The 19,053-nt window shown below is 38.7% G+C and overlaps 1 protein-coding gene across 3 annotated transcripts in view; it reads right to left on the bottom strand.

The window, feature by feature from the left end:
- LOC128640063 (uncharacterized) overlaps positions 1-19,053 on the bottom strand; it is a 248,683-nt gene that overhangs the window by 61,297 nt on the left and 168,333 nt on the right. For all 3 annotated transcript variants that reach the window (XM_053692382.1, XM_053692383.1, XM_053692381.1), the window contains 3 exons: positions 5,697-5,910; positions 4,165-4,275; positions 1,354-1,410 (listed from right to left, as the gene is read on the bottom strand). In XM_053692382.1, coding sequence (XP_053548357.1) covers positions 1,354-1,410; positions 4,165-4,275; positions 5,697-5,891 — 363 coding nt within the window. In that variant the 5' untranslated portion in view covers positions 5,892-5,910. The remainder of the gene's footprint in view (positions 1-1,353; positions 1,411-4,164; positions 4,276-5,696; positions 5,911-19,053) is intronic.

The raw sequence follows: 19,053 nt of genomic DNA, 5'->3' as shown, positions 1-19,053 counted from the left end.
GCGGATTAGGGGTTAATAACTTTATTATAGTAGCGGTGAGGTCCGGTCGGCAGATTAGGGGTTAATAAGTGTAGGTAGGTGGCGACGACGTTGGGGGCGGCAGATTAGGGGTTAATAAATATAATATAGGGGTTGGCGGTGTTAGGGGCAGCATATTAGGGGTACATAGGGATAACGTAGGTTGCGGCGGTGTGCGGTCGGCCGATTATGGGTTACAAAAATTTATTAGAGTGGCGGCGATGTGGGGGGGCCTCGGTTTAGGGGTGCATAGGTAGTTTATGGGTGTTAGTGTACTTTAGAGCACAGTAGTTAAGAGCTTTATGAACCGGCGTTAGCCCATAAAGCTCTTGACTCCTGACTTTTTTCTGCGGCTGGAGTTTTGTCGGTAGAGGCTCTACTGCTCACTTCAGACAAGAATCTAAATACCAGCGTTAGAAAGATCCCATTGAAAAGATAGGATACGCAATTGCCGTAGGGGGATCTGCGGTATGAAAAAGTCACGGCTGGAAAGTGAGCATTAGACCCTTACCTACAAGACTCTAAATACCAGCGGTAGCCCCAAACCAGCGTTATGAGCCTCTAACGCTGGTTTTGACGGCTAACGCAGAACTCTAAATCTAGCCGTAACTGAATTCTCTCTGTAATGCAAACTGAATTCATAAGTTGTCTACAATCTTAGTGTTGCGATCTGTGAGACTAGGGAAAAAAAAAAAAAAGACAAACAGAGGAGTGAAAATATTTAAAGGGATACAGGCAAACTGATATAAAATCTGAGATTTTAAAGAAATATTTACAGAGAAGACAATGAGGTTTACTGTAGGTGGCGGCGGTGTATGGAGCGGCAGATTAGGGGTTAAAAAAATATGCAGGGGTCAGCGATAGCGGGGGCAGCAGATTAGGGGTTAATAAGTGCAAGGTTAGGGGTGTTTAGACTTGGGGTTCATGTTAGGGTGTTAGATGCAGACTTAGGAAGTGTTTCCCCATAGGAAACAATGGGGCTGCGTTAGGAGCTGAACGCTGCTTTTTTGCAGGTGTTAGGTTTTTTTTCAGCTCAAACGGCCCCATTGTTTCCTATGGGGGAATCGTGCATGAGCACGTTTTTGAAACTGGCCGCGTCCGTAAGCACCGCTGGTATTGAGAGTTGCAGTGGCGGTAAATTATGCTCTACGCTCCCTTTTTGGAGCCTAACGCAGCCCTTCTGTGAACTCTAAATACCAGCGGTATTTAAAAGGTGCGGGAGAAAAAAAGCACGGGTAGCTAACGCACCCCTTTGGCCGAAGAACTCTAAATCTAGCGGATTGGATTTAGTATCCCTTTAATGCAGAAGAGTAAAACAAATAAAAATGTACTTACCACAACAAAGATGCGGCGATGATCAGCTAAAACACTCAGGGCTCCAGATATTATGAACTAGAAAAGAGAAAAACATTTTTTAGAATATTGCTATAGAATGTGGGGTACAGCAGCTTTGGCCAGCAAAGTTGAAATATATATATGAATATATACATTTATATTTATGTGTTTATATGTGTATATACATATATATTTACAGGGAACACACAGTCCTCATAGACCACTATAAAAAGGCACTTTTCAACACCCCACATCCGCTCACTTTAACCCCTTATAAATGCTCAATTTTTTATTTTAAAAATTAACTGTCCACTTTATTTTTGGGATAATTGGGGGATTTTTTTTTTAATTAACTAGAGATCTGACCTCTGTTAAATAAATGCTAGCGCAAAGTGCTACGAGCAAATTTGTGCATGCTTGGTTTCTTTTGACTAGTTGGGGCCAGTATACTGCTAGGTGTTGTTAGCTTTCAGTTATAGGGTCTTCAGGCTCCTTATCTTGTACACCTCCTCTGAGGTTGATTGACACCCCCTACTAGCGGCCAATATGCAGGGGGCGGCATTGCACAAGCAGTTCACCAGAACTGCTTGTGCAAAGATAAATGCCGACAGTGTATGCTATAGCGGATCATGTCCACCAGACACTTCATAAATCGGCCCCATAGGATCAGTTAGCAGTCTCTGTACTTTATTTTGTAATAATTAGTGGATGGTGGATGACTAATATCCTTATATACAATACCGCACAGGCATTTGTGCACTGAGGAGTGCAGTCTGGTGTTGGTTAAGGTGTTCCACACCAGGACGTAGCAAATCTCAACGCGGTAGCAAATTTCAACAGAGCACTGGCTTGGTGCCAAACAAAGCACTAGCGGGAGGTAAATGACACAAGACTGTCCCGAAACCTTATGTCACTCACAAAGCAGCAATGTCCTCATAGGCTTATGGCTGACAAAATAGTCATGCATTGGCACTTGTATAAGTAAGCACAAATAAAGTTCAATAGCCCTAAATAAAGGCACATCCTAAATGTATATAAATGTGTTGCTCTATGTATTCAATAGTTGATGAGTAGATGAATTAACATTTTATTCTATTAAAGTATAACGCTCCTTTAATAGGACAAACCAAGTATTTTTGTGTATATGAATCTTGGGGGGGGGGGGGATTTCTTCATTATAAAAATAAAATGTTAAACTTTTTTTAAAAAGACGTGCTGTATTCCCTGTCTTTAAAAGGATACTAAACCCGATATTCATCTTTCATGATTTAGATAGAGCAAGCAATTTTAAGCAACTTTCTAATTTACTCCTGGGGTAGATGAAATAATCCCTTAACGACCAAGGACGTACCAGGCACGTCCTACAAATACCGGTTGTTAACGACCAAGGATGTGCCTGGTACATCCTCAGGGATTTAAAGTGTTGGAAGCGAACGTGATCGCTTCCAGTCGCTTTCAGGGTATTGCAGCTATGCCTGAATATTGAGGCATCGTGCAATAACCTTTTTTAAGTAAACCGATGCAGAGAGGGCCACTCTGACGATCGTTGGTGGCATGGGAGGGATACGAGGGAGGCAGGTGGGCGGCCCATCGCTGGTGAAGTTCTGGCGAGCGGGGATCCAGTTCCGGCAGTGTGCGCGAGGGGGTGGGAGCACACGAGGGGACAGGAGCGCGCGCCCCCCTCCGCTACACACATTAAGTGGTGTGTAAGGGAAGGAGGGAGGGGGGAATAAGTGTTGGGAAAGGGATCTGGAAAGGGGTAGGGTATTGAGAGGGGGGGAACTACACTACAGAAAAATGTTTTTTTTATTTTTTTGTTTATAAAAAAAAGCATTTTTTTTAGCAAACTGGGTACTGGCAAACAGCTGCCAGTACCCAAGGATGGGGGCAAATAGGTAGAGAGTTAGAGAGCTGTTTGGGGGTGGGGATCAGGGAGGTTGGGGCTAAGGGGGGATCCAACACTTTGTTTTGCTTTGTTCTCATGGTATTCTTTGCTGAAGAGATACATAGTTAGGTTTCTGGAGCACAATATGGCAGGAAATAGTGCTGTAATCTGGTGCTCTTGCATAAGGATAAGATTCTTGAAAAACTGCTGCAATATAGTGCTCCAGTCACGTGCATATTCCTAGCTTAGGTCCCAGCTTCTCAACAAAAGTTGCCAAAAAACAAAGAAAATTTGATAATAGAAGTAAATTAGAAAGCTGTTAAAAATTGCATGCTCTATCATAGAGTGTCATATCCCTTTAATAACAAGCCATTATATCCAAAATATATTTACTATATACAATTTTCAAAACAGAGCTGTGTAAATAGGAAGATGGCAGAGTAATGGAAAAAAATGTCAATGTTTTTTAAAAAATATTATCTTAAAGGGACACGAAACCTCAAAATTTTATTTCATGATTTGGATAGAAAATACAATTTTAAACAACTTTCCAATTTACTTCTATTATCAAATTTGCTTCATTATGTTGTTATCCTTTGCTGAATGAACAGCATTGCACTATGCAAGACAAACACATCTAGTTAGCCAATCACAAGGGACAAATGAGTGCAGGCACCAATCAGCAACTAGCCCCCACTAGTGTAGGATATGTGCGGCTTCTGTTTTAAACAAGTGATAACAAGAGAACGAAGCACATTTGAAAATAGAAGTGAATTTAAATGTATGTTAAAATTAAATGCTCTATCTGAATCATGCAAGTTTAATTTGGACTTTCATATCCCTTTAACAGAAAAAAAATGTTTTATTTCTTTTAAGTTATTTATTTTCTATTTAACATGCCCTTTTATGACATTGACATAACTTACCGGGAATCCAACCCAAAAGAGCATCCCTTTTATATGTATTTGCAGGTCAGGTCCAAAGCAAAGGATGATAGCGATACTCACACAGATACATCCCAAAGTGATTTGAGAGGCCTATTAAATAATATACAATACAGGGTGGCGTCAACAGTAGGATAAAAGTTAGCATATAAAAGCCTACAAAGATATCCCCCTAATGTACAAACACTATAATAATGTGTACAGCTGAAAAGAAAGATTATATGTGAGTGCAGCAAGTTGCATTGTACAAACATGTAGCGGGAGCATTAAAGGGATACTAAACCCACGTTTTTTTCTTTCATGATTCAGATAGAGCAAGCAATTTTAAGCAACTTTCTAATTTACTTCTTTTATTTTTTTCTCATTCTCTTGCTATCTTTATTTGAAAATGCAAGAATCTAAGCTTCAGCACCCTGGATAGGCTTAAGAGCCGACCCATTTTTGCTTCAGAACACTGGGTAGCACTTGCTGATTGATGGCTAAATGTAGCCACCAATCAGCAAGCGCTACCCAGGTGCTGAACCAAAAATGGGCCACCTCCTAACCTCACAATTCTGCTTTTTCAAGTAAAAATAACAAGAGAACGAAGAAAAATTGATAATAGGAGTAAATTAGAAAGTTGCTTAAAATTGCATGCTCTATCTGAATCATGAAATTAAACAATTGGGTTTAGTATCCCTTTAAATACTGCTCCACTTGTAATCTGGTCCATAATATTTAATAGCTAACAAATATGCGTGTAAACAAATAATGCTCACTGTAACATTATATATACCATATATAAAGGGCAATATACCCAATATAAAAACATGTATAAGATTAAAAGGATGTAACACTAAAAACATTTATTGCAGCTCCCTCTAATTATAGGTGCAGCCCTTTTGGATTTCAGTGCAGGCATATGAAGGAGAGTGGCAGCACACTTCTTTCTGAATAAAAGTGTGGTTCTGATATTTACAAAGTTTGTTCTTAAAGGGACACCAAACCCAAATTTTTTCTTTTGTGATTCAGATAAAGCATGCAGTTTTAAGCAACTTTCTAATTTACTCCTATTATCAAATTTTCTTCATTCTCTTGGTATCTTTATTTGATAAGCAAGAATGTAAGTTTAGATGCCCGACCATTTTTGGTGAACAACCTGGGTTGTTCTTGCTGATGGGGGGATAAATTCACCCACCAATAAACAAGTGCTGTCCAGGGTCTGAACCAAAAATTGTCTGGCTCCTTAGCTTAGATGCCTTCTTTTTCAAATAAAGATAGCAAGAGAACGAAGAAAAATTGATAATAGGAGTAAATTAGAAAGTTGCTTAAAATTGCATGCTCTATCTGAATCATGAAAAAAAAAATTGGGTTCAGTGTCCCTTTAAGCGCGGCCTTGAAAGTTCATTTTTTACTTTTAGATGTACAAAACTCACAAATACATTTTTATCAATCATGTTAATAACAATCAGTCTGATTTTATGCTACATTTAAAACAAATTCATTTATCTAAATTAGCAGCTTCATTTCCTTACCCCAAGTCCTCTCTGTGCTCCATGGGTTGATTGACTGGTTGGTTTTTGGCCTTTGATACTTTTTCTCAGGGTTCTGATAGCATCAAAAAGGGCATCTAGGAAAGACCTTTGGTTGATATGAATATTAACCACTGTCCCATCTGATGTTTCATAGGAGACGTTCCCTTCAGGGTCTTTTACAATGTTGGTTGACATCTTTGTTATTGAGTCAAATCTAAAAATTACAAAATTAAGACATTATGGGATAGATTCATAAAAGCTTGTGAGAAAGGATAGAAAACAACTTTGTAATTTACTCCTATTGTCATTTTTTTTCATTCTCTTGGTATCTTTTGTTGAAAACGCAGGGACATAAGCTCAGGAGCTGGCCCATTTCTGCAGCACTATAAGCCAGCAGTTTTGCAAGAGCCCTAGATTGCAGCACTATTTCCTGCTATGTAGTGCTCCAGATGCCTTACCTAGGTATCTCTTTAACACCGAATATCATGGGAACAAAGCAAATTTGATAATAGAAGTACATTTGGAACATTTTTAAAACGGTATGCTTGGTCTAAATCACAAAACAAAATGTTTGGGTTTCCTATCCCTTTAAGCCTCATTAACCCCTTAATGACCGAGGACGTGCCAGGTACGTCCTCCAAAAAACTACCCTTAATGACCAAGGATGTGCCTGGCACGTCCTCTGGGGTTTGAAGCTCTGGAAGCTACCTAATTAACCCCATCACTGCTGGGCATATTACAAGTGTGGTGCGCAGAGCCATTTAGTGGCCTTCTAATTACCAAAAGGCAATGCCACAGCCATATATGTCTGCTATTTCTGAACAAAGGGGATCCCAGAGAGGCTTTTACAACCATTTGTGCTATAATTGCACAAGCTGTAAATAATTTCAGTGAGAAACCCAAAGTTAGTGAAAAAGTTAACAATTTTTTTTTATTTGATCGAATTTGGCGGTGAAATGGTGGCATGAAATATATCAAAATGGGCCTAGATCAATACTTTGGGTTGTCTACTACACTACACTAAAGCTAAAATTAACCCTACAAGCTACCTACTTAACCCCTTCACTGCTGGGCCTAATACAAGTGTGGTGCGCAGCGGCATTTAGCGGCCTTCTAATTACCAAAAAGTAATGCCACAGCCATAAATGTCTGCTATTTCTGAACAAAGGGGATCCCAGAGAGGCTTTTACAACCATTTGTGCTATAATTGCACAAGCTGTAAATAATTTCAGTGAGAAACCCAAAGTTAGTGAAAAAGTTAACAATTTTTTTTTATTTGATCGAATTTGGCGGTGAAATGGTGGCATGAAATATATCAAAATGGGCCTAGATCAATACTTTGGGTTGTCTACTACACTACACTAAAGCTAAAATTAACCCTACAAGCTACCTACTTAACCCCTTCACTGCTGGGCCTAATACAAGTGTGGTGCGCAGCGGCATTTAGCGGCCTTCTAATTACCAAAAAGTAATGCCACAGCCATAAATGTCTGCTATTTCTGAACAAAGGGGATCCCAGAGAAGCATTTACAACCATTTGTGCCATAATTGCACAGGTTGTTTGTAAATAATTTAAGTGAGAAACCAAAAGTTTGTAAAAATGTTTGTGAAAAAGTGAACGATTTTTTTTATTTGATCGCATTTGGCGGTGAAATGGTGGCATGAAATATACCAAAATGGGCCTAGCTCAATACTTTGGGTTGTCTACTAAAATAAATATATACATGTCAAGGGATATTCAGGGATTCCTGACAGATATTAGTGTTACAATGTAACTATCGCTAATTTTGAAGAAAAAAAAATGGTTTGGAAATAGCAAAGTGCTACTTGTACTTATTGCCCTATAACTTGCAAAAAAAGCAAAGAACATGTAAACATTGAGTATTTCTAAACTCAGGACAAAATTTAGAAACTATTTAGCATGGGAGTTTTTTGGTGGTGATGTGTAAGAGATTTTGGTGGTCAAAGTTAGAAAAAGTGAAATTTTTTCATCATATTTTAAAAAACAATTTATAGTAAATTATAAGATATGATGAAAATAATGGTATCTTTAGAAAGTCTATTTAATGGCGAGAAAAACGATATATAATATGTGTGGGTACAGTAAATGAGTAAGAGGAAAATTACAGCTAAACACAAACACTGCAGAAATGTAAAAATAGCCTTGGTCCCAAACGGTCAGAAAATGGATAAGTGCTCTGGTCATTAAGGGGTTAATTAAGATACTCGATGACGTTATTAAAAGAGTGCTACTAGGCGTGTCCGGGCTTGGGCTGAAGATGGCCGCAAAACTGAGAGCTCTGGCAGATTACATTACATTCCGCCATGTAATTAATATAATTTGAAGCCATCCAGCATAAATTCTTGACGCAACTGAAAGGGAATAGTGTGCTGATCAAGGCGATACTTATATTGTGCAACCTCAGGGACTCTCAGACCAGATCGCTGCAGTTTATTCTCGGCGGCCTCCACGGAGGGAATTTCTCAGCACCCCCCGGGGAACCGGGTATGTGGAGATATCTTGCAAAATCTCCTTCTACATTGCCTGCAAGAATGAACATGGAGGAACTGCTTTAGGTTATACAAGATTGGATGATCGATTTTGATCGTACAGTGTCTGCTAGATTTGACCGCCTTCTTTCCTGCATGACATATATTCATACTAAGATGGCTTTACCCGGAAGCGGAAGAGAGGCGATCATGGAGTACCCTGAGTTATGTGGCAAAGCGCTCAATGACAGTAGTTTACATATTGCCACGGCTGTTCCTGTCTGTATGCAGCCGGGGTCTTGTGAGAGCCCCCTACTTGCCTTGGTTCCTACCTGGGGAGATGAGGCCGGCTCTCTTGGGCAGGATCAGGGTGAGGTACGAGCTAGCTGGTGCAACAAAAGACTTTTATTATGCAAACAGGGATAAAGAAGCGACGTTTCAGGCCTGAAATGTCGCTTCTTTATCCCTGTTTGCATAATAAAAGTCTTTTGTTGCACCAGCTGGAACGATCTCTGTTTCTATGTATCAATACTGGGTTTGGTAAACCTGTTCCTGGCTGTGCAGTGAGTGCTGTGTTTCATGATACATTGTTGCATGAGGTACGAGCTAAGCTGTTGATGAGGGAAGGTCTGTATGCTGCGCCTGAGCCACCGACATCGGGACACTTCTATTTGCCTGACATGGGACTTTTTCTACTGAAAGAGGAAGGTGGATGGATTCTGTGCCTATTGCCCGCTGTCCCATTGTCGTATGAAGGAGTTGTCCCCTGGATAGCCGCATGCAGTCAAGAGGTGTCTGAGAGCGGTGCCTCCCGGACCGGCATTGGGTAATTGTGCATAACTCCTGCCAACATGGAGGGACAGTTGGTAATCTCTAGGCAACTAGTTTAGCCCTAAATATGAACTACATCTCTGAGATCACTGAGACTCTTTTTCTGGGACTAATGAAGACCTGTGGTCTGATGTGCTCCGTACAGCTACTTTTCTTTCATCAGACTGGATGTACTCAGATATATGTGTATGGGGGACTGCCTTGACGCTGTATAATTTCTTAAACCCTGTGGGATGCTTGTTTTTTATGGGCCAGAGGTGTGAGGCTAATGACATAAAATGATATTATGCTCCTTAATTACTTGTTCATAGACGTTATTGCCCAGCTTGAGGTGAATTCCGGGGGAATTATGTTAAGGGTGGGGAGAATGCATATCTTTAAAATCTTGTAATGGACCACAGGGTATTTAGAGGTTCTACCTATGCTCTTACGTTGCTATGATTCAGGATATCCTCCGATACATATACATATCATTCTTGAGCATATACTTCTTCTTTTACTTAATGTAGGCTCGCAAGTCATGTTTTACTGTATATTTACTTTAATAGCTTATTGACCGTATGTGCACGTTTGTAGATTAACTGCTATGCACATATTTTGAAACAAGTCTGATGCTATAGTACTGGATAAATCAGTAATTGCTGTATGTTTTGAGGTATTCTCTCTTGGGGGGTATTAATCTCATATGCCTATTTTAGTAACAATATGACTCTTTTGAGAGTAGGTGTATACTAGTTATTTTACAATAATAAGAAGCCAGGCTACCAAGTCTGTAGTTTATGTGAATATACACTCCCTTACTGTTAACAACATGCAATTCAGTTTTTAGTGAGAGATGCCTTTATTTATTTTATCTTTTCGGAGGGTCCAGACTATTTAACATATGCCCTGTATCTATGCTGTTAACATAAGAATAGAAAGAAATTGTAGTTACCAGTTAGTTGTAGGTTTTAATAGTAGTTTGTTATACAGAGGGTGCTGCTTGCTTTAGAGAGGTATCTCTTATAAGTTTATTGTACTCTTGTCAGCGTGGAAGTTGAATCTTTCTTTTTTCTGTTGTAACATATATAGAAGTCTGGGGTCCAAAAGTGGCCCTAGCATCTTAATACACCTCCCATCTTTTATATAGTTAGTATCAAGGGTCCAGGAGAGGCCTTGTTAAGCCCAGGAGGTGGGAACCAAGAGTCTATTCAATGTGCCCTTTGAATTTATATATCTTTGCAGATAAGGTTAGGTAAAGGGGAGCGAATATTTAAAGTGGCTCTACCATTTAAATAACCCTCCTATGTCTAAAACAGTTGATATACAAGGCCCTGGGGAGGCCTTATTAAACTCAGGAGGTAGAAAATATGCTGTCATAGTAACCTATTTACGTTACCTCATAACTGTATTGCTTATAGACATATTTATGTATTGCTCCCAGAGAAAGATATCTATATAGTTAATTGTTCTGAAGATAATCAGACCTCACTTACGTAACTTAAGTATAATGCAAATGTTGGGTCTTTAAATCTTCCTGCGTATGGTCATTTATGGAAATAAAATTTTGGCACATGAGCAACCTATCAAGTTTCCCTCATAGTAAAGAATGAAATAATAAAAAGAAAAAAAAAAAAAAGGTTCTACACTCAGATGGGATCCAAAAGTGGTCCCCTGTTAACCATTTGCCTTCTATAGGTTCTAGATTTTGGAAGGGTCCAAAAGTGGCTCTAGCTATTAAAAAGAAGGCTTTATCATTATGTACTTACGTCTAAAAATATAGACAATCAGTATCGTATTCTGTGATAGGATGAGGTATTGAACATCACTACTTGTATCAAATTTGACCTTATGTTTATATGTCTTACCTTGTACTTTGTATGTTATGTACTGTTTGGTGAACCTTAATAAAAAAAAAAATATATATAAAAAAAAGAGTGCTACTATGAGTGACATCAATGAAGTGAGTTTTGTTTTGGCTCCTATTATGACTGTTGATGTTAACCCAGTAGTTACTGGTTTAGCAGGTCAAATTGATTTGACTGCTTGCTTTGTGAGACCCTATTAGTGATTGGTTTAGCTGATTGCTTTTTGTGACCTCACTAGAACTTGTACAAGGAATAAATCTGATTGGTTACTTTTGGTTTGTGCACAATTTAATTGGCATTTTGAATATCATAAATTGTTAAGTATATTACGTAAATATCCCATTGACAGACTTTCTGGAAACACTCATTTAAAATATATGGGGAATAATTGTGTAATCAGTAGTTGTAAATATTTGGCTAAGTAGAATAACATTATTATAGAAGATAATACAAAAAATGATTAGTAGAAGGTACTTGTATGGTAATAAGTTGTTTTTTTCTCAAAGAATGCTAAGCTAAGTTTTGAGGAATGGAACATGCATTTGCAATAGTATGAGTGGTATAAAAGGAGAAAGATTATCTATAAAGATAATTGATACATTTAAAAAGATAAGTTATGAAAAACATTTTACAAAATCAGAATGGTAAATACAGGGCGAATTAGAATTCTTGACAATCCAGCTGGAGTATATCCAGATGAAGACTTGTGGATTATACCTGTATGTCCACTTAACAAAACAAACAGACAGTACAGCACAGGTGTATTGTCCTTTAATGGTCCATATAAAAAGAGGGTTACTGTTTTACTGCCTTATAGATCCACTTTCTCATAGACTAGTCTACAGCATTTTTACATATAAATTTACATTTTATTTAAACCATGTTAGTACAAAACAGAACTGCAAAGGTTTTGGGCAAACATGCACTTAATCATGCATGTGTCCCCTTTTTAGATACTTTTAGAAACTGCTCAAATCCAGATTGTTGGGATAATATTGCCTACAAAATAGGAATAATATGTAATGGTACCTACACCTCAACTACTGTAAATAATGAAAGTATATTGTAGAGTTAATTTTTTATTTATATGATTTATAATTTTTTATTACCATCTCAAAGTGTTTAATGACCCTTTAAGAATTTGTTAGTGGCTGGCTATTGTACACACTCACCGTGCATAGTTAGATGACATAAATATATTAGTACTGTTATAATTCAAATAATTTGCATTGGCCGCTTACCAGTTTGCTCTATAGGCTAAGCTTTGTCGTCTAGCAGCATACCTTTTCATTTTTGTATAAAATATATATTAAAGTGAAGGTAAACTTTGGTGAATGAAAGCCTGTTTTTTTAAAAATACTATTAAAAACAGGGGCACTTTCATTCATCAAAGTTTACAAAGCAGCCGTTTTGTTAAAAAAATTACCTTTTTTTCTTTTCACAGCTAGAGCAGCTTCCCCCACCTAGAGATCCTCTATTCACACGTCAGCAATGACTAATCCTGCTTCCTCCAATCACAGCTTTCCCCCCAGGGTAGACATTGCCTGAGGCCATGCTGTGATTGGAGGAAGCAGGATTAGTCATTGCTGACGTGTGAATAGAGGATATCTATGTGGGGGAAGCTGCTCTAGCTGTGAAAAAAAAGGTAAGTTTTTTAACAAAACGGCTGCTTTGTAAACTTTGATGAATGAAAGTGCCCCTGTTTTTAATAGTATTTTTAAAAAAACGGGCATCCCCGATCAAAGGGTTCCTACAAAAGGAAATCTAGCATAGTAAACTGATCCATAATCATAGGCGATCCTATCACCGACAGGGAGACAAAAAAAGAGATTAACCCATCATGAAGCCCCACTGGGGCAATCAGGCATATGTCATTCATCTGTAGCAATAAATCCATGTTCTCATACTGGTAACCATCAGAGACTCAATAGAATGACTAAATAATCCCCTAGTGTAACCATACCCGACCTCCTGACCAGAAACACACTCCAGTAGTAGTGGTATATGTGACAAACACAGACCCTGATCCCACAATATGTCCAAACCAGGGGTGCCAAGAGAAACCAAGTAAAATACATAAAATTACATATCAATAAAATAATGTTTAAAATTACTAGTAAAAACAATATATACAGAACAGACCGATAGATAGAGCAAAAACACAATGTACATATGAATGACTAAACAACTCAATCAATAATGCTGGACCGATGATTAGCCATTCTTGTTCTGACGTCATCTACCATTTTTCCGGTATAAAATTTGCCACATGGGCAGTTGAGTAAATAAATCACATACAGGTATACCCCGCTCATACAGCTGGTTAGGGACCGGAGCCCCGCTGTAAAGTGAAAACCGCCTTAAAGTGAAACAAGGCAGTTTTAGCTTTCTTTTCAGTGTTTGAACTAACATATATTAGGGGTGCAATAGTGCTACGTTTAGTTTAACACTAGCACAGCAAGTATTCAATTAGTATTCAATAAATACTGTACCTGCAAAATAGTGACAATTACTGTAGTAAAATTTGCCAGACTATAGCACTGAGACACAGATTGCACTGCAATGCAGTTAACAGAGTGAACTAAGCATAGCAAAATGGTGCCAGTCACTTTTCTTGCAATCTCACAATGATTTACAGCACTGGTTCAAAATCCTTGGAGGTTGAACTTCAGCTCCACAAAGCGCTGTATTAGCAAATCACTGTAAAGTGAAGCGCTGTAAAGTGAGGTATACCTGTACTTGGCGGTGCATGTAAGGAAGAACTTTATCTCATATTTCTTCTTCCTTTCGGGATGATGGAAATAAGCACCAGTCAGCATACCATTGCAAGTTACGCAGCTAGGACAACGAAAGCATCTCTTTTTCTTAGTATTCATCTAAGTTTGTTGGGGTGGATCAGAATTAATATCTGCTCTCATCAAGGCATCCTTCAAACTCCGACCCCGTTTGTATCCAATTCTTGGGGTTAACCACCCATTAAAGGGTAATGTAGAGTCAACCTCCAGAAGTTTACATTCATCTTTAACTGCTTGAGATATGAGGTGACTCTCCAGAGAAAACGTAGTTAGAAAAGTTAGTTGGTTATCAACACTTGGGGGTGTTGCCTCTTTTACTGATATCGGTTGAGTAGCTTTCTCTCTCATCTCTAATAGTAGTTTCTTTCTGTATCCCCTGTCCAGGAATCTTGTTGTCATTTCATTGAGTTGGTCTTGGCATAGTTCACTGCTAGTGTTATTCCTTATTAATCTCTGATATTGCGCCTTGGGTATATTACGGATGAGAGATGGTTGGTGGCAGCTCCGAGCATGTAATAATGAGTTCCGGTCAGGGGCCTTACAAAACAGGGTTGTCCCTAAACCTTGTATTCGGTCATGGTGAGGCAAAGAGGTTCATGGACTATCTCAATGGCTGCATTCCAGAGATTAAGTTTACATTTGAGTGGCACAAATCAGAGATCAATTTTCTAGACATCAAATTAAAACTTGATTTTCAAAGCAAAAAAGTAGAAACTAGTCTGTATAGAAAAGTCATTTCGGCTAACTCCTTATTACAACATGCTACGAGTGCACACCCTAAACACGTATTCCGTGGTATAGCGAAAGGTCAATTTTTGAGAAACAGACGCATTAGCTCAAGAGATGATACATTTGAAGTAGAATCCAGGGACTTGGCCAGTAGGCTTAAACAAAGAGGGTACTCTAGAGATCTAATTAATAACACCTTAGAAGAGGTTAAACAACAGGAAAGAATAAACCTTCTGCAGAAAGCGAACAAGAAGGATAGGAAAAATGAACCAGGAACGAAACCCTTTCGTTACCAAATTTTCCTCACAATACTATCAGGTGTGTAAAAAAAATTCTTTCTTGTTTTAGATAGAGCATGCAATTGTAAGCAACTTTCTAATTTACTCCTTTTATCAATTTTTCTTCATTCTCTTGCTATCTTTATTTGAAAAAGAAAGTCCAGGACCCTGGACAGCACTTGTTTATTGGTGGGTGAATTTATCCACCAATCAGCAAGAACAACCCAGGTTGTTCACCAAAAATGGGCCGGCATCTAAACTTACATTCTTGCTTTTCAAATAAAGATACCAAGAGAATGAAGAACATTTGCTAATAGGAGTAAATTAGAAAGTTGCTTAAAATTGCATGCTCTATCTAAATCACAAAAGAAAAAATTGTGGTTCAGTGTCCCTTTAAGAGATATTTGCCCATTTTATATGGGGATGATCTACTTAAAGACTGTATCAAACAAGGATGTAAATTTGTGTACTCAAGGACTCTCACTATTGGCAATTTGGTGTCCCCTAGCCAACTGAGAACCCCAGTGAGTAATAGCTCATGGCTTACTCATAATGGCACATATAGGTGTGGAAAAAAATTGCAAGGCATGCGATCACATCAAAGTGGGTCCACATTTTAGCTCATTTTCGACAGGACAGAGCTTTGATACTAAAGGTTGCATAAAATGCTTTTCGACATTCGTGAAATACCTAATAGAATGCTCGGTTCATCAGAAACAATATATTGGGATGACCACTCGTGATGTCCGCACTAGGATAAGAGAGCATCTTGGGTATATAGAAAATGTCAACAGGTGCTCTGAATTGGCTCGTCATTTCATAGACGATCATAAAGGAAATGTGTCCACTCTAAAATGGAATGCCATAGAAATAATCAAGACTACATATAGGGGTGCAGATAAATAGCCTATTCTGGCCAGACAAGAACTGTACTGGATCAATAAGATGAGTACCCTGACCCCTACTGGTTTTAATTCAGCAAATTACATTATTAACTTTTGGGAATTCATTGTTTGTCTAGTATTCCTACATCCCCTAGTTAGTATTGGGAAAGATAAAATTTTCTTCAAATAACATATTCTTTAAATAATTTAAGATAGAGAAATCATCATCAAAATTATCTATGGATTATGATATATTAGATCAAGTGGGTGTAATACACGGCATCTATAGAATGTATAGAACTTTGTCTGATGTATAAGTTTTGCAATATAGTATCCACTTTTCATGTAATTATATTTACTATACTAGATGGTTATATGTAGATTTATATGGATAGATTTACTATGATGTACAAGTGGTTATAAACCACAGCTATTACTATCAATCTACATACTGCATTATATTAATAAGAGCAATGATTTATGTGTTGTTATCTTTATTAATATTTGCACTGTACAGGAATAATATTGGTAAATATAATAACATATGAGTTAGATTTTAGATATATTTACTGTACAGTTGCATTGTCATATAGTTGTAAATATAGAGTGCTATATGCAGGACATGTGTAACTAGCAGTATTGAACTAGAACATATGATTAATCACATAATGGTTTCCTATGTATAAGGGGTTTTGTTTATTCTTAAAAGGAGGATGTTCCTTACTATGTAACAATCAAGTAGCATGTATATAAGGTATATGGGCTTAGCCCATTAAATTTCAATTGCACTTATGATCGCTTATGGTCTATGATTATGGCGAAACGCGTAAGACTGTGATCTTACCTGCTACTGCAGTATCATCTGGATGCTGTTCTGCTGTTTGATTTTTTATACGCATTGTATCCAATAAAGATTTAAGACTTTTTAACCTCAAGGGTCCTTGTTGCTGTGCTCCTTTAGAAACCCGTTTTTTGCATAGTCAATGAAGGAGTGGGGAGCTCCTTCTTTCCTATTCCAAGGACCCAAGTTTAGCTTTGAAGTGGTATCCGGTAGCCTGTACATCAAAAGCTGGTTCCAGCCGGGGGGGCGAGAAGCTGTGAAAGAGAGGAGATTGGCTACAGAGATGCCCTGAGGTACTGACAGCACCAATGAGACAGATTACTGACATCATCCGGAGGCGCCAGGTTCACAAGCTGCGGTGGTAGCGGGAGCGGGATGGGCTCCTGAAAACGTGAAATTACCTGGATTGTAGCTAAAGTTGGTGGATCGATAAAAGAAGGTCCCGACAGAAGTATAGTGTGTCCTCAGAGTGGTGAGTCATAACTATAATCTGCATAATAAGTGACTCGTAGAGTGTACTGAAATGTACTGCAATGTAGTGCTGTATTGAGCCGCAGATCCCATACATCCTCTGTCCCCCGCTGTATTTAAGATACACAAGGCTGGAACATACATATGGGCTATGGTCTAACACAGGAGAGTGACTCTTAATATTTGCCTTATTGTCCCTAAACCTTCTTTGGTCTTAAAAACCCTTACATCCAGGTAATCAACAGTGTTTCCATCAGCTGTATGGGTAAAACTAATTGTGCTTCAATCCACTTGAGCAGATTAGCTTCGCTGTCATTCCAAATGAGAAACAGGTCATCTATATACCAGCAAAAATACTTGATATTAGTATTCTCATATATATTCAACTTTGTAGATTTATATTCTGCCATGTATAAATTTGCCAGGGATGGGGCCACATTTGACCCCATCGCTGTCCCAGAGATCTGTTGGTAAAAGGTTTTGTCGAAAAGGAAGACATTTTCAGTCAAACAAATGGTTAATAATGAGATCAATATCTCCTCTGATGGTCCTATATACACTGCTTTTCGCAGGATGTTGGCTACTGCTGCAATCCCAGCTATTTGGGGTATCACCGTGTATAAACTTGATACATCGAGGGTTACCAATAAGTCAGTAGTGCAGATGTTCTCCAACTTCGTGATGCATGTAATGAAGTAATTCGAGTCTTCAATGTATGATTTCATGAATTTCACCAATGGTTGCAAATAGAAGTCTACAAGCTGTGCAAGGGGTTGTAGCAAGGAGCCCCTTGTTGAGACAATAGGTCTCCCATGCGGTGATTCAAAATTTTTGTGAAGCTTGGGGAGAGCAGATAGGAGTGGTATCAACGGGAATTCTCTTGTCAGAAAATTCAGATCTTCCTGTGAAATTAATTCCTGTTCTTTCCATTCAGACAGTAGCATATTAATTCTTCTCTTTAATCAGGTAGTAGGATCCCCTTGTAGTAGAAGGTAGGTCTTTGTATCGGATAGCTGTCCCAAAATCTCCATTTTATAGTCCTTAACATCCATCAGGACTACTGCTCCACCCTTATCTGCGGGCGGATCACTATAGAGGTATCCTCTCTCAATGTAGTAAGGGCTGTCCGTTCCTCTTTGGTCAGGTTATCAGTGTGTCTCCTACTAGGTCTGTTTTTTATTTGATGGGTGAGAAAATTGGTGACTGCATTGATAGTAGGGTTATAAGATACTGGGTCAAAAGACCCCTTTGTTCTGAAATCACCAACCATGTCTATAATAGACCTAAAAAAGTATCTCAAACGTAAATTGCGACCATATTTCTGTACATCAATTAAAGTATTAAACTCATTGAACCTAGTGGTTGGCACAAAGGATAAAGCTTTGTTTAATAGGCTCTCTTCTGCTTTATTGAGAGTTTGTGAGCTGATGTTGAATACCGTACTCTTTAGCTCCTCCGAAATGGGGGGCGGCGGGCAGTGCCCCCCCTCCTCGTGTGTGGCCTGTGCCGCGGCCTTAAAAAACAAGTGTTGGAGGGATGTGTTGCTAGTAGTGGTAACGATGCCAGACCCCCTTCAGGTGTATCCCAGTGTCCACTGTTGCCCCTGGATCTAGTAGTTACCCCCCGGGTGTGGGTAGCCACAGTCCTGATCGAGACCTCTGGATCTGAACTGTGCCCTGAGCTTGTATCCACAGTTGTGATGGATTTTTTCATATATTTCCTGTCATGTCTTGACCTGAATGTCCGTCTCTCCTCTGGTGCCATCATCCATCTATAATTAGACTTATAGGTATAATTTTGCACAACAGTGTGCAACTTTTGATTCTTGAAAGCAATCAACTCTTGCTTATATACCCTCACTTGGGTCGAGAGTTTCGCCAACCAAATCGTTATTGGAATCCCACTCCAAAGACCCCGTCTTTTCTTGTTCAAATATGTGTATTTCGGTTTTAACTTCTTGTAGGAGATGGCCCACTTCCCTAATTACTAATAGCATGAGGTCAAATGAGCATTTATTTAATATTTTGCACCAATTGATGCAGAACTCATAATTGGACCATCCTATAGTTGGGACATTCCTCACCCTAAAGCCTCTAGGTATCATTCTTTTCTTATGATAGTCTGAGAGGTATGTCCCATGCAGATTTAAATCTATCTCACATTGTTTAAGTTTTGCCAAAGTGTTATACAG

Source organism: Bombina bombina, chromosome 9 (genome assembly GCF_027579735.1).
Source record: "Bombina bombina isolate aBomBom1 chromosome 9, aBomBom1.pri, whole genome shotgun sequence".
Taxonomy (NCBI): Eukaryota; Metazoa; Chordata; class Amphibia; order Anura; family Bombinatoridae; genus Bombina; species Bombina bombina.
The sequence above is the reverse complement of the archived record's forward strand: the minus strand, read 5'-3'. Positions and strand labels throughout refer to the sequence as shown.